The 15,004-nt window shown below is 43.7% G+C and overlaps 1 protein-coding gene across 3 annotated transcripts in view; it reads left to right on the plus strand.

Moving 5' to 3' along the window:
- epc1a (enhancer of polycomb homolog 1 (Drosophila) a) overlaps positions 1-14,346 on the plus strand; it is a 31,870-nt gene extending 17,524 nt beyond the window's left edge. For 2 of the 3 annotated variants that reach the window (XM_044339531.1, XM_044339530.1), the window contains 9 exons: positions 1,025-1,178; positions 2,054-2,212; positions 2,444-2,533; positions 2,759-2,907; positions 4,498-4,940; positions 9,807-9,928; positions 10,468-10,609; positions 11,282-11,714; positions 12,640-14,346. In XM_044339531.1, the coding sequence (XP_044195466.1) occupies positions 1,025-1,178; positions 2,054-2,212; positions 2,444-2,533; positions 2,759-2,907; positions 4,498-4,940; positions 9,807-9,928; positions 10,468-10,609; positions 11,282-11,714; positions 12,640-12,712 (1,765 nt within the window). In that variant the 3' untranslated portion in view covers positions 12,713-14,346. Of the gene's footprint in view, positions 1-1,024; positions 1,179-2,053; positions 2,213-2,443; positions 2,534-2,758; positions 2,908-4,497; positions 4,941-9,806; positions 9,929-10,467; positions 10,610-11,281; positions 11,781-12,639 lie in introns of all 3 variants that reach the window. The other variant, XR_006399746.1, reaches the window with a different exon arrangement.
- The last annotated feature ends 658 nt before the right edge of the window (positions 14,347-15,004 follow it).

Genomic DNA, 15,004 nt, shown 5'->3' on the forward strand with positions numbered 1-15,004 from the left:
ATGCATGCTTCACTCGTCTGTTAAGGTGACAGATATTTTCGGGGGATAATATTTTGTTTTGCTGCCGTGCCCTCGTTCTGTCTCTCTCCCGGAGTGTTTTGGGAATAGTTTCTACTAAGGTTTTAAAACACTAAATGTTAAGCCCCTTGCAAGCTAAGAAAGTGACAGTGTCAGACCTTTTACTGCATGTGTGGTGGTATCGGATGACTTGTGTTGTTAACCTACGTGTTTATCCAGGCTTTTGTTTACTCGTCAAGTTAAAATCCAAAGTAAATATGACAGTCGCCTGCAAGATTGATGGTACAAAAGAGTCAACATATTTTCTGTAAAGTCAGGCTTCGCTGCTCGTGCTAATTGGGGTTACAGTCGCGGACACTGTTTTGTATGCGTTATCAATTTCGAGTTCATCCTATTTATCCAGTAGTGTCAGGAGCAAATGAGCTCATTGACTTGTCAGTGGCTGCTCAAGTCTTCCTCCAGTCTTTTAGGTAGTACACTAGACTATATTTGTGTTATTTTGCGTTTTTAATTTCTTTCCCAAGCTCCTCTTTTGAATTGTTTTTTTTTTTTTTTTTCCCCCAAGTGGAGCCTTTGCGATCCATCTAAACATGACATCTGAATAGAATGAATTTCTCGTGAAAGTAGCTGTCAGTGTGAGCTTAAATTGGACCCTTCTCCTTGAAGTGCTTTTGATTTCTAGTGACATTTCAATTTCCTCTTGTTATCCTGGCCCGGTTTCTGCCTGCGCATCACTGCCAGTGTTCACTCCCAGATTGGACCACTCTTATTCTCAGCAGATAGCTTCTCTAGTCCACTTCATAATATTATGCCGGTGCAGAGTGACCCAGCGGTACTGCATGGTGTGTGTGTGTGTGTGTTGTCTGTTGGTAGCGTGGCTTGAGCTGTTCCAAAGCACTGACAAGGAGGTTCTGGGATCTGTTACCATTATGCTTTGCACTCATATTTGACCATAAAAGTATACTCCCTCCCATGCTCACTGACTCATCTTCTATCTCTTTATCAGGAATGCGATGCCAGATTTTGGCAGTGAGGTCATGGCAGAGGCTCTGGCGCAGCGGGCTATGGTGAAACCCGTGTACACCATCCCTATCATTCCCCCGTCGAGCACCAACCAGTACAGACACCAGGACCACTTGGACATGAAGGACTACAAGAAAGTAAGGCCATGCACATTGCAACACACTGCCTTGCTGCCATGTGTGTATAATACCTGCATCATAATAATGATATTAATATTTTCCAATGAGCACGCAGTTTTAGCTTGTATCACTATTCATGCCTGGTAATCAGTCGTCATCGGGGGGGGGGGGGGTAAGGTATGCAGGTTATGTGCTTTCAAACCCAAAACATTTAACATAAAGCTGAGCTGCCGTATGCTTTGATAATGTTGCACTTCATTACATGGCAGTATTGTGAACTCTGTGTCACCTCCTCTCATTATAACTTCATTAGCTCCACTGTCCCACAACCGTCCCCCCCCCCCCCCTCTTTGCCTGCAGGGAGACAACCATTTCCCCCTTCCTTTCGCTCTCCCTTTTTTCCCCCTCCACCAGCTGGTTGACTTTTTCCCTTTTGTAGTTCAGAAGCTCATTTTGGGTTTAACTCGGCCCCTTCCTCCCTCATTTCTCGCACTGATTTGATGCTTCACTCTAGAGTCCCTTTCTCTGTTTGCTTTGTCCCCCGTGTCTAAGAGCTGAATAGGATCTGACTAACCCCAGTAGAGTTGGAGTCTGTTCAGCCGGGGAGGGGTCGTCCCACTGGGGAAGTCGGGGTGAACGGTGCACGGGGGTGGATTGAGGGGAGGGGGGGACAGCAGCCATCTGGCTAGGCAGAGGCATCTGGCACGTGCTTCCATCTGCATATCAATGCCTCTTTTTCTCACTGTTGTTTCTACACACACTCTTCACCCGTGCATAGACCATCAACACTAGACTACCACAAACAGCATCGGGCATGTTTTTCATCTCGGTTTCCTTCTTGATTAGGCAGACACCCCCGTAAACATTTTTGTCACTGTTTCCCCTCCTCTCAGCCGGAGAAGACGGAGGCAGTACGAACCAAAAGGAAATACGAAAAGAAACCCAAGATCCCTCCTCTGTTGGTGCCCCAACATTCAGGGCCCTCCGTGTTCAATCCCAAGGACCTCAACCAGTATGACTTCCCCAGCTCAGACGAAGAACCTTTCTCACAGGTAACATGATTCGGTTTCAAGATGAATGTGAATTTAATTTTTGTTTTGACATTTTTGGGTTCAGTAGGAGTTTGATACGGCTGCTAATATTAAAAATAGACAAGTACGGAGGATGAAAGCCGCCACAGACAGATGGCTTGGCTTGTAACACACTGATTACGGAAGGTGGATAAAAAAATATGGTTTCAATTACTAAGCTCTTAATTTACTCAAGTTGTTTTCACTGTATAGATCCATTCAGGTTCCTCAGAGGCAGAAGAGGAGAATGACCCAGATGGCTGCTTTGCGTTCAGAAGGAAGGCCGGCTGTCAGTACTACGCTGTGAGTGCCCTCCTGTGACTCCTGTGTTTCTATTTTTAGTGCCAGCAGCAGGCCGGCCGGTCTGGCTGCCCTGGCTGTTAAGTCTTCCACACTCTGCCCGGACAGAACAATGCAATAAGGAAGACTTGCCTTTTTTCTTTTCCAATGTCTTTTCTTTGCTTTAAATTTTAATATCTGATGTCTCAGTCTCTGATCCTCCGTCTCCTGCTCATCTTTCCTTTGCAGTCTTGTCCAGACCAGAGTGGCAACTGGCCCTGGGTAAGCCCGTCGGAGGGCGGGCTCGGCAACCCACGTTTCCGCTACTGTCTGACGTCGCTGAACATGCCACGGCGCTGCATAGGTTTGGCACGACGTCGTGTGGGCAGAGGGGGCAGGTGAGTTCAGTCTTTCACGCTGGTTTAGATTTGATAAGCGATGCTCAGATTCCTCTGAAGGTACACATGAATGACTTTATATTTTGTGTAGCTCTTAAACGCCATCTCCAATCTTCTGATGTTTGTGATGTAAAGAATAATAAGTGCGGTGTGGTCAACATTTTGCCCCGCTACTTCAGCTGAAAGTTGCATGTGGCTGTTTGAAGATGAACACTAAGGAGGTACTTGAACAAATATGGGCTGCACGGTCAAGCTGCCAGAAAAAAGCTGTTAGTGTGCCAATGCCACAAAACAGCCCGCTAACAATACGCCAAACAGCACCTAGACGACCCTCAAAACCTCTGGAACTAAGTTATTTAGAGTGATGAGACCAAAATTGAACTTAATGGTCACAACTATAGACAGTATGAATGGTGCACATCTTACAGATTCTGCACAACTGTAAATGTGTAGGAACGCTGCCAACACTGAGCAGAGGAAACTCAGCCAAGTGTTGGCTGTAGCTGCTGAGGTTGTTTACCATACCAGCTCTTTGGCAGGTTACCAGGCCATCGTTTTGGCGGGCTCATTCTATCATAAATATCAAGCTGGCTGCTAAAACGTCGAACATGACAATCCCATCCCGGGATTCACCTGCCACCGCGGCCCGTACACAAATCAGAAAAGTTTTGCTTCAGCTGAGTTCAGAACAGCAAAACATGTCCCGCAGCTTTGTCTGATATCTTCTCGGTAATTACACAGACGATTTAGTAAAGCAGGCTGACTGGAGGGCTTAGCCAGCGGCTCGCTCAGTGCCAGGTATTGTTGAGGAGACAACTTGGCAGGATCCGTTTTCACAGACACACATGAGATAAGCAATGTTCTTTTTCTATATCTGCAATCAAACTTATCAGCCGCCCCGAGGGAGACCCAAGCACCGGTTGATGCCTGTATTAAAATGTCGTCTTCACAATACAATGTGTGCTTAAGATAGTGATACTTGATCATGTTAGAAAACATAGAGCTTTGTGTGTTTAAGTCACACTAGGGATGCAGTGTTGGTCTGCGTGTTTGTCTTTCTGTTCTAATCCTCTAAGTGGAATATGTCAACAACTTTAGGGTTGGGTTGCTTTCAGATTTTGTACTGACATGCATGTACATGGGTGTATTCTAATGACATTTCAACAAGTGTCACCTAAGAATGCCACTGTGCAGAAGACTTTTTCAATCTAGGTAACAGCATGGCACACTTATATTCTTTGCTCTACTAGTTGTGAGGTTGCAGAATTGTAAAAATGGCTAAATAGTCTCATTACAGCTTCATGAGGCTGCAGCGTTTTCTATAAACTTTGAGTCTTGTTCCATTACATAAGTATTCTGTTGTGTACTCACGGTGGAACTACATGTTTTTGTGCAGTATATTGGTACTGGCAAACTGGACATTGTAATTACATGAATGTTATGCAAGAAATAGCCACACTTGTGCAACACCCTAGTGATAAACAAAGCAACGCTGATGTTGTAACGTACTGATAACGGCTGCAGTGTGTCTTTGATTCGTGCTCGGTGTCGGGGGGGATTTCTCTGTACTGATCTTGGGTTGTGTTTCAGGATCTTGTTGGACAGAGCTCACACAGACCTAGACAGCATCTGCCAGAGCCTGGACTCTGACCCGGAGCCCGAACCACTCGCCTCACCACTTCCAAGCTCTCCGCTCCGCAACTCCAACGCCAGTACCTCAGAAACCAATACCTCGGACCCAATCAGCTCCTCCCACCTTCCCTCCTCTTCATCACCCCCACCACCACCACCACCACCACCATCATCATCATCGCCAACACCCATGGACCTCAGCCAGATTCTTTTGAACATTAAGTCTTGCCGCTGGAGGCACTTCAGACCACGGACGCTATCCCATCACCCCTTGGGTGGTGGAGACTTGTCTCGCAGAGGATTTAAGGATTTTAGCCGGACAGTGTCAGGACTAACCCGGACCCTGTCTGGAGGAGCCAGCTCCCAGAACCGCACCGGTCCAGCCCCCGCCCCTGTCAATGGTGAGTCAGTGTTTTTCTCAGTCAGTGTTTTACTTGGAATGTTCAGAATTGTTGTTCAGCTAAATACATTTGGTCTGAACACTCAGCGGATCAGTTAATTTTGTTGCCTTTTCGTGTTGCAAGCGAAGGTTTCTTAGACTCCTAAGGGGCCCATTTTCTACAGTTTTGATTAGCTGTCATTATGTAAAGTTAGTGATTCTGGCAGGCATTTCTTTGAGTAAATATAGCAGAGCCTGATGGCTCTGTCTGCACGCTGTGCTGTAATTAAGGAAGTCGCTGAATGCAGTCTGAGTATCAGTCAGAAACACAGTTTGCCTTCAGTTCAGTTCTTTTAGCATCTGTTATAAGATGTCAGCACTGTCTTCTAGCTACCTGGGGACTTGTTTGTGTGTAAGTGTTTTGGCCACTTAACATGACTCTGGAATCAGTTAATCTCATTAATTTCTTGTTTGTTATAATTGATATATTGATGGTTTCAAAGTGCACATGGTGGGGCTGCATGATATTTGAAAAAACTGACAGTGCAATGTCTTATTTTTGTTTTGTTTTTTTGTGCAGTGTATATACAGATATACAATTATCAATCATAATTTTCATCATTTGAGTACTTTAAAACAACTGGACTTGTGTGTTGCAGTTATTATTAACTTGTAATCTACCATTTTTAACAATGTTCAAATGCATTCTCAATCTGCGTGGTGGAAGATAAATAAACCTCCTCAGCATGGCTGAGGATGGTCAAACTCAAACCTAAGCAACAAACAGATTTATCTATATGCCTGCAAGATGTAAGTACAGATACATCTGGATACTGCAAGTTTAGTGTGTGTGTGTGTGTGTGTGTGTGTGTGTGTGTGTGTGTGTGTGTGTGTGTGTTAAGCATTTCTTACATGAAGGGCACGGACCAGCCCTGTGACAGTAACTTTTAACCAGCACCTGGACGAGGTGCCGCTGACGCGAGAATACACTCACTCAAAAGCCGCCTCGCGTTACTGAACAGCTGCCTCTAGCATCCAGATGGTATTATCTGTGACAGTAGCCACATCGCTCGCATCTTTATAGGCAGGTGATCTGCAGACTCTTGATGCACAGCAACCAGTTCAATATGTGCTATGGTGAAGCTGGATGCACCTGAACAGTTTATCAAACAACCCCAATCAGGCAGTGCTCATTTTCAGGTCGTGGTTGGTGACTAATGGGGCCTGCTTCGGTTGTTTGATAAATTGGGAACTGATCTTTTTTTTTTATTGGCACTTGATAAATACTTCTGCAATCACACTCTGATCTAACCACATTCTGTTTTTGTGTCATCTGTCTGATATTTGTATTGTTATTGCTATTAATATTGGCCGGGGTTAAGATCAGGAAACTCAAACATCCTGAACAACAACTCTGAGGCTCTAATGGTTCAAACAGAGGTCTGGGGAGTGGAGTCCATATGCATATAATCTTCTATCCTTGTATATTTATACTGAAATGTCAATATATATGCACATTTTATGGAAATTATTTGCAAATTTTAGTGAATAAAACACCTAAAAAATCCAAGTACTTCATCACATTGATGTAATAATCCTGTCAAACACTGCAGTAATAACACAGTCCTGCAACACTGTCTGCAGTAGAAGCATGAATAGTAAAGGGATAGAAATGGTAAAACAGCATCTTTACAATCTTCTGTTGTCTCATGGTATATATATTATCATATCTCCCAATCCTAATAAAGGTAAAATAATGGAAGACAGCCTTAAAAAGTTCATCATATAGTTCCTGACAGGGAAGGCTTCCCACTGTGACCATTAGAGGATCCTCTCTGTCAGACTTGAGTCCTATTATCTCTCAGTACCTGTGCGGTGTGCATGAGGAGGAGATGTAACTGAAAAAAAAGTCTCTCATGCATCAAATTATGCATGGTGCTATTGTTTTATTGATTTTGTTATTGTGAATATTCACTAGTGAGAAAAGCGGTGTTACTTGAAAGCCAGCTGGGCGTAGTTCGGTGCAGGCTCGCCACTGCTCTTGTGTAACACGTTTTGATAAAGTAGATCCCACGCAGCTGGTAAATCGCATGAACTTTCTGCTCTCAGACCCGTTTTCCATATTACGCATTGATTTGCCCTCCCTGGGCTCGGGGGAGTCAATTAGAAACGGTCTTGTATAAATAGATTCGAGAGATGTGCTGGGAAGTCTGGTGACTGTAAAGACGGGAAACCGGGTGAATATTTGAATCACGTTCGGCCGGCTCGGTGTCAGTCAAACTACGTCAGATATGATTCGAGCAGAAACTCAGCCTGACCCGCCTCAAACTGTCTGTCAATACTTGAGCAAGTTGAAACTGGATTTTTGTGATGTTGTGGTTTCATTAGTTGCCTTGTAGTCAGCAATCTGTATTTCCCACACAGACAGAGGTTGTAAACATACTGTTGTACTCTCTGGTAACTGCTGTGTAAAAAAATAGTCAAGCGATGTATTCATCAAACTACAGACATGCTGCTGAAGGTAACCGTTTTATTGAACGCCGATAAAAGTCTTCAAAACCGATCACGGCAGGGAGAAATCACACAGATTTGGAGTTTGTGTGTGTCTGGAGAGTGGAAAATTGTGTATCGGCCTTTTATTTTTTTTTAATCTTTGTGATCAATGCCTTTTATTTGGAGAAATAATAGCTACCGCCCTGAGGGTTCTCTCAGTAATTAAAGTAAAATGAGTTTGAAAAATATATATAATTTGATGTAGAGAATGCCCAAAGCTGGGAGTCGTGAGTAAGTGTTGCTTTATTTTGGAGGTAGCTTTGTTTAGTTTCCAGAGAAGCATTGATCTCAAGCCTAATCTCACCACATTCAGATTTTAGGATTGCAGTATTTTCCTTTCTTTCCCCCTGTGTAACATTAACGATGTTGGACCAGATGGATTCTAGATAACAGTGACTTGCATCAGCTTTTGGATTTAGTTAACAGTTCTGGATTTATCGTGTTGTCAAGTCATCTGAAGAGTTACTGGCTTGTTTAGTCTGATCGCTTGCAAGTCATGCAAGAGGATATACCTGCTAGAATAAACTAATAAAGCATAACAAACTAATGACGCTAGCAGCAGATAAATGAAAATCTGCTCTGTGATTCAGTGCAGGTGGGGCTCAGCGTCTCTGGCTCCACAAACACAGTGAATCAGAGTAGAAACACGGCGACGACCACACGCTTTATGTTACTGCAAGTGCAATGAAAGCTTTACAAGTAAAAAGCCGCATGACTGTGACTGACAGGCAGCCCCTCACGTCTCCAAAAACAAAGTCAGCAAATTTTCAAACAGGCGTTATTGGGATCAACTGACCACATATCAGGAATCTAAATGATTACTTTCTTGCCCAGAAAAAATATTGAAACTTAATGAAGTGATATATTAACAGCTTTTAGCCTGGCTCAAAAAGAGATTTGGTTTTGGTTGGTCATGATAATCCCGCCCCCAGCCCCTGACTTAAGAGGTTCTCACTTCTAGACCAGTTAAGAGTCAGAGCCACTCTGGAACCAGTATCCTGACCAAGAGCTGTTTATTTTGGCTGTTGAAACATGAAGAACTTGTTCAGCATGAGGCACAGACCCCAGACCAGCCCTCAAACTGCCTCTTGGTTGAAAAAGAGTAGTAAACTGTAATTTAACTGTAATTGTGTGTTTTCTCCAGTTGTACAATCACATGTTAACAGGAGTATAAACCGCTGTGTGTTTGATAAGCGTTCAGACTGAACTATCTGCTTTGAATGTGATTACTTCACACCCTGCAGCAACACGCCTACACCAACTAAACCCTTGTGTTGTTTCCATAGAGCTACTGTTGTCTGAGCGTTCCCTAAGGCTTTGTGTTTATACACACTTACAGACAATCAATCTGTCAATGACCAATGCAGTATATTTCCATTGACGGGCGTCCTGGAAGCTTGTTGATTAGGAACGCTGTTTGTATAGTCATTATTTTAAGTCTTCATTTAAACACATAATGGCTTCATATAGATTTCTCTCTCTGTCTCTCTCTAACCAGCTGTAAAATAACTGTTGTTATGTTTCAGAAGCTTCCCCTCCTCCTTCCCCTCCGTCCCGTTCTCATACCCACTAATACACACACACACACACACACACACACACACACACACACACACAGGCTAACATGCTAATGCGATGAGAAAGCTGTCTGGAGTTAGACTTGTTTGTTTTTGTGTTGGTTTTTTCCAACTCTCGTCCCAGTTTCGTCCTAAAATTAATTTAACGTCCTCCCCCGGACGACGAGAGGTCCACGCATGTTCATGCTTGCCAATAACTTATCTGAAGAGTTGAGTCTCTGAGATTATGTTCAGAACATAGATAGACTAACTTGGATGCATCAGTTTTGGACAGATTTGTGCAGACTTGTGTTCATAATACTAACCGTGCGTGATCTCCGACAGCCGTCCTCATGCGAGGAAGATGCAGGAAAAGCCAAAAACCATATATTCCCCTCCTCCTCTTCTTCTTCTTTGGTTTTACTGACAAACCAATGTTAAAGATGCAAGCCTCCACCTACTGTACTGGAGTGTGTAACATCATGCTTTTCACAGACTGCTGGAAATAAATGAATGTATGGAAAACCCCTGAGTTTAAAACCTTGTAAAATGTTAAGATGATGAATGCCTGCACAAAATTTCAGCCACTGGTATCTTCAATAAAAAAAAAAAAGCTCTTGTATCGGTCTCATAAAATATTTATCCAAACCAAAAACCCTACTTGTTCTGTCTGTAGTCGAGTCTATGAGTCTCTTCCTGTAGAGAAGAGTCTCAAGCTAAACTCCCTGTGAAGAAACTGCAGCAAACAATATCCAAATCCTGTCTTGTCCTCTCCACAGTGTTCACAGCAGAGCAGTACCAGCAGCACCAGGAGCAGCTGGCCCTCATGCAGAAACAGCAGCTGGAGCAGAGCCAACAGCAGCAACAAGCCAACAACTCTGCAACAACCACCAACGCACAGGTCAGGAAAAGATGGACACACAGCTCCCAGCCTGCACAACTCTTTAACACAAAAACAAATCAGATTGGATCAGCAGTATGGATGTGAAATTACTATTGGAGGAAAAGCCTTTTATCTGCCAGGTGTTAATGTCCTGTCGCGGAAATCAGATTTGACTTAAACTGGACCATTTTTCTCAGCTGAGTCATTTATTTTTTGGCTCTTCTCACATGTGCTTGTTTTGACCAAAACAGAGGTAAACGGAAGCTCTGTCGCACTAAACGAGCCAGAGTTCTCCCGATTATGAAAATCATTTACCAGTTGAAGGTCAGATCACCCCCATCCTTTAGGAAACGGGACACATCCTCATTCCCACGAGCTGTATTAACGCCACTGGCTCAGTTCCCGTCTGGCAGCCAAAAATGCTGAGCTCGGGTCTTTTCTGCAAGTTTCATACATTTTAACAGAGCGGTCGAGTCTTTGGCACACACCCACATGTTTTCTCTCTCCGTCTCTCTCTCTCTCTCTCTCTCTCTCTCTCTCTTTTCGTTTCCATCCAGGCACTGGTATCCAAGACGTTAGACCAGGCCAGCGCCCAGTTCGCCGCTTCGGCCCTCGTCACCACGGACCAGCTGCTGGCCTTCAAGTCCAAAGAAGAGCTGGTGCTGCCGAGCGGAGTCAACGGGGTCCTGGCAGGCGCCGGTGAGCGTTTGATTAATGACTTATTTAGACCTTGAAATCGAGGGGTAATCGGTTTTGATTACTTGTGTTCTGATTGTTGTTGAGGAAAGGAAGATCTATTTTTATCCTTAAACCCCCCCCTCAGAGTCTCAAAATATATCTGAGGTGTCGCCACTTCTTCAGTGAGGTATTTCTATCACTACAGATTTGTGGTGTGCTCTTACTGCAGATACTCACCACAAAATCAACAATGAAACAAATAAATCAAAACCAGACTGTGTGAAAATGTCTGCTGGCAAAGTTCAAAGTCAAGTGAAGCTGTGTATTAAAGAGTTAATGTTTTGAAATACTAAATTTGAACCTATGAACGTTTTACTGCACTCCTCTCTCCTTGTCTGTGTAAATGGAGGTGAAAAAAAAAAAAAAAACCCCAGCTTGCAATACAATGCAGTCTATTACAACAACATCACTAACAGCCTCAAAAATTACCGTGGAGTTGCATCAACACCTCCCTGACGGCGTCAACACGAGCCGCACATTATAAGCCTCACAAAGATAAGATTTATTGCATGACTGTCGTATGGGATTGCATGAGATTGTGCAGGTGCGTCTCACAAGCCGCCGTATCGTCACCGAATACGCCAAAAATCCTCTCATCTGTTTTACTCACGAGAGGTTCTGTGTGTCCTCCAGGTGTGTTCAAAGGCCTGCACCTCTCCAGCACCACCGCAGCCCTCCACCAGACCAACCAGTCGACACACATCACCACCACCACCTCCTCCGCCGCCCCGACGACTCTGCTCCAGCCCTCCTCCAACTCGGCCACCCCTTCGCCCGCCTCAACCAACGCCGTCCCCACCTCCCTCGCCTCCACCCCCAGCGCCCACACAGCAGCAGCAGCGCTGGGGCTCCTGGGATGCAGCGCCGCCAGCGCCACCCCCGCCACCACTCAGGTCCTCATCGGGAACAACATCTGTCTGAGCGTGCCGTCGGCCGCCAGCCTGGCCGGACGCCACATCCCCCGGACCCTCGGCAACGTGCCACCCTCTGCCTTAAAGCTGTCCGCCGCCACCAACCTGCAGATGCCCAAAGTCTCCGGAGCATCGTCCATGGACATGGGCTCAAGGTGAGACGCCGCTCCGCCGGGGCAGCAAAAAAAGAAAAAGAGATCGAATCAGAAAGAGGCCAAAGGGTAAAGGAAGTACCTCTTTTCTTCCCAGACTTCTAGTTATAGTGAAAAGTCTCCGTCTTCTATTGAAAAACACATTTCTGTCCTGTGAATGTTATGACACACCACGAGATCAGAGGTCATATGTCTAATTCGGGTATAGAACTGGTCTGCAGTCACGTCTGCTTTCCTGGGAACATAGTAGACCCACGACGACCTCGACAACACACACATAAGATGATGCAGATTATGGAACGACTTCATTTTGATGCAGAATAAACAAGCTTTAATTCCTTTACAGTAGAACAACAGCAATGTAAAGTCAACCTCCACACAGGTGTAGGCGATCAGACAGAAGTTGTACTCGTTACGGCGCTTGTTGTCTCAAACAACGCCTCCACATTCCAGACACAACAGAAAAAGGCACAGTAGAAAACAAATGTACATATGCATATATAGAAGAGAAGTTCTTGTAGCAGCAGTGTCAGATGGGTTACCTCGTAGTTTGTTTGCTGATAAGCAAGAATTAAAACCTCTGCATTGATACAATTCAGCTGGAACTTTCAAATATCATCTTAATATTGCAGACGCAGCGTCTGCCTGCCAGAGATAATGTAGCTGCGATTGCCACAGAAAAGACAATCCACATAAATTAACCTGAAAGAAGAGATAATGTGACGTCAGAGCTCCGCTGCACACACACACACACACACACACACACACACACACACACACACACAGGAGATCTATCGACAGAGATCCGGGACAGTTAAAGATGCGTTCATGACAAAAGAATTCGCCACACAGGAGATAAAAAAAAAACTTTGAAGAACAGCAGCGTTAATCTCTCTCCCCCCTTTTTTCCCCCCCGATTCTTCCTCAGGGATAATCACGACGAAGACAAGCCAGCACTGAACAGTATAGCAGACAACACAGTGGCCATGGAGGTGACGTAGTAGCGGTGCATTGAAGAGTCCACTCTTTAGGTGCTGTGCATCGTAGCATCGGGAATGCAAAAGGGACAGCAGGACTCTGACGCAGACTGACAGAACGACTCATCTCTCATACTTTTTAAACTTTTTTTTTTGTTTTGTTCTTTTGTTACTGTTAAAAGTAAAAGAAAAAAAAGATTGACATCTGTAAATTATGAATATGGCAAAATTAATATCTGTACAGTAACTACATATTTGTAATATCCCCCCCCCCCCTTGTATATATTACTTGAATACAGAACTGTCCATTTGTGATGTTTTGCACTTGGGAGTCAAACTTAAAGGAAAAAAAAAAAAGTAAGCCAAGTAACTTGTGGCGAGTGTGAGAGATGTGGGAGTTGTATAGAGAAGAGTTTTATCACATCATGTGCATGGTGCGGAGCCTGCTGTTATCTATTTATTGTGCTGTGTTTACAGTTTTTTTTTTTTGTTTGTTTTTTTTTTGTTTTGTTTTTGGGTTTGTTTTTTTGTTTTTTTATTTGTACACTGTACCTTCGTTGGTTCCTGTGCTGTAGTAAATGTTAGGTAGCTACGGACTCCTGGGTATTTTTGTATATTGTGAACACAAAGCAGGTTCCCCCCTCCCTCCCCTCCCCCACATTTATTTCGGGTCCCTGTGCTTCTCTCTGTGGATCATGTGAAAATCAATGGTGACATACATACAGACCGGGAGGCCAGGAGAACCAGGAGGATGACGAGGAGGCGGCGGTGGTGGCGGTGGCGGTGGTGTGTTGGCGGGTGACTGTGGTTCCCTTGAAGAGAGGCGCTCCTCTCTGCCTGGGAGCTTCCATTAACATTGTCCCAAACACAAGTAACAAAACAGGGATGAAGTCTCTTCCCAGAAGCCTTTGCTGCTTCTGATTAAAAGCACTATTTTTTTGTGATGTTTTTTTTTTTTTTTCGTTCATGGTTTTGATAAAATATCAATGCTGCTTTTGTATTTTTTTTTTTTTTTTTTTTTTAAAGGGGTTGTCCTTCATTTTCATGCAAGCAGAGTCCCCTTTATATTTGTTTTATCCCACAAACATTTTTGTAAAACAAAAATTCAAGTTATTTTTGTAATTTTTTTTCTTGTTCTTGTGGTAAACTTGATTGTAAGCTTTTCGTTTATTGAAAGACTTCATTCTTTTGTTTGTTTGTTACTTGTTCATGCATAGGTGATAAGGGAGGTGAATGGGCAGTAATTGCTGTACGTGTTTCATCATTCCAATTTTTAATAACAAAAAAAAAATGCTAACGAGGGGGATGGAGGGGTCATGGGAAAACTGCAGTTTTCTCCTCTCTTTTCCCCCTTTTTTTCTTTATGTTCTTTTTTTCTTTGAAAAAAGAAATCTCCAGACGGCTGCAAGGCCAAAAACCACAAGTATTGGGTGCCTTCCTTTGGGGAATTTTATGTACTCTCTTCTGTGAAGAGTTAGGCACAAAGGCAGCATTACTTAGTAGTGCTTCTCGTCTTTGTCAGAATCTGAATGCCCAGTCCAATGGCAGGATATATCCTTGAGGTTTACTTGTCCCACCTGGAGGCTGAAAAGACTAAAAAAAATGTGACAGAACTCTCACTAAAATAAGACAATAAAGCCCAGGGCATTAAATGTGAACTGTTTTGACTCGTTGTCTTTTCTATGCTCTGTGTGTGTATGTGTGTGTGTGTATGCTCGCAAGGATCTGAAACTATAAGAGCTGTGAAAAGTGAGGACATTGAGAGTTGATACTCGCTATTACAAATAATGGATTTTATTAATACACCAGTTGATGAGAGATGTGAGATACCTAGTCACTACCAGCTGTTTGTGTGTATTTTGGGGCAAACACAAGTCAAGTTTAAAGTCAGTCTCTATAATCATATGGTGATTTTTACTAAAGACGAAACTTCAGACTTGAATGTTTTTGCTTTCCAGTCTTCAGGCAGACTAGTTTCAGGTGACTCAAGTCTGTAGGTCCCCCAGATACACAAAACACAAAACATATGTTCTTATTTATCAGATAGTATTGAGCCAGGCAAATAGTTGTGGTTTTAACATTTCTCTAAGATTTCTGCCTTCATCAAAATACAATAGAAGTCAATGGAAAACAGTTTGTGATACTCAAAGTACTGAAAAAGTACATTGTCCCTGTTAAACTGGATAATCCACAGACTTCAGTAGTTGTGTGAGGTGGACTCCGAAGCCTCCCATACTTAACAGTTTATTCAGCATCACTGTTTCAGGACAATTAAAAACAACACAGCTTCCCCCACATCAGCTCAGCTGTATAGAT

This window comes from Thunnus albacares, chromosome 21 (assembly GCF_914725855.1).
Source record: "Thunnus albacares chromosome 21, fThuAlb1.1, whole genome shotgun sequence".
In the NCBI taxonomy this organism is placed as follows: domain Eukaryota; kingdom Metazoa; phylum Chordata; class Actinopteri; order Scombriformes; family Scombridae; genus Thunnus; species Thunnus albacares.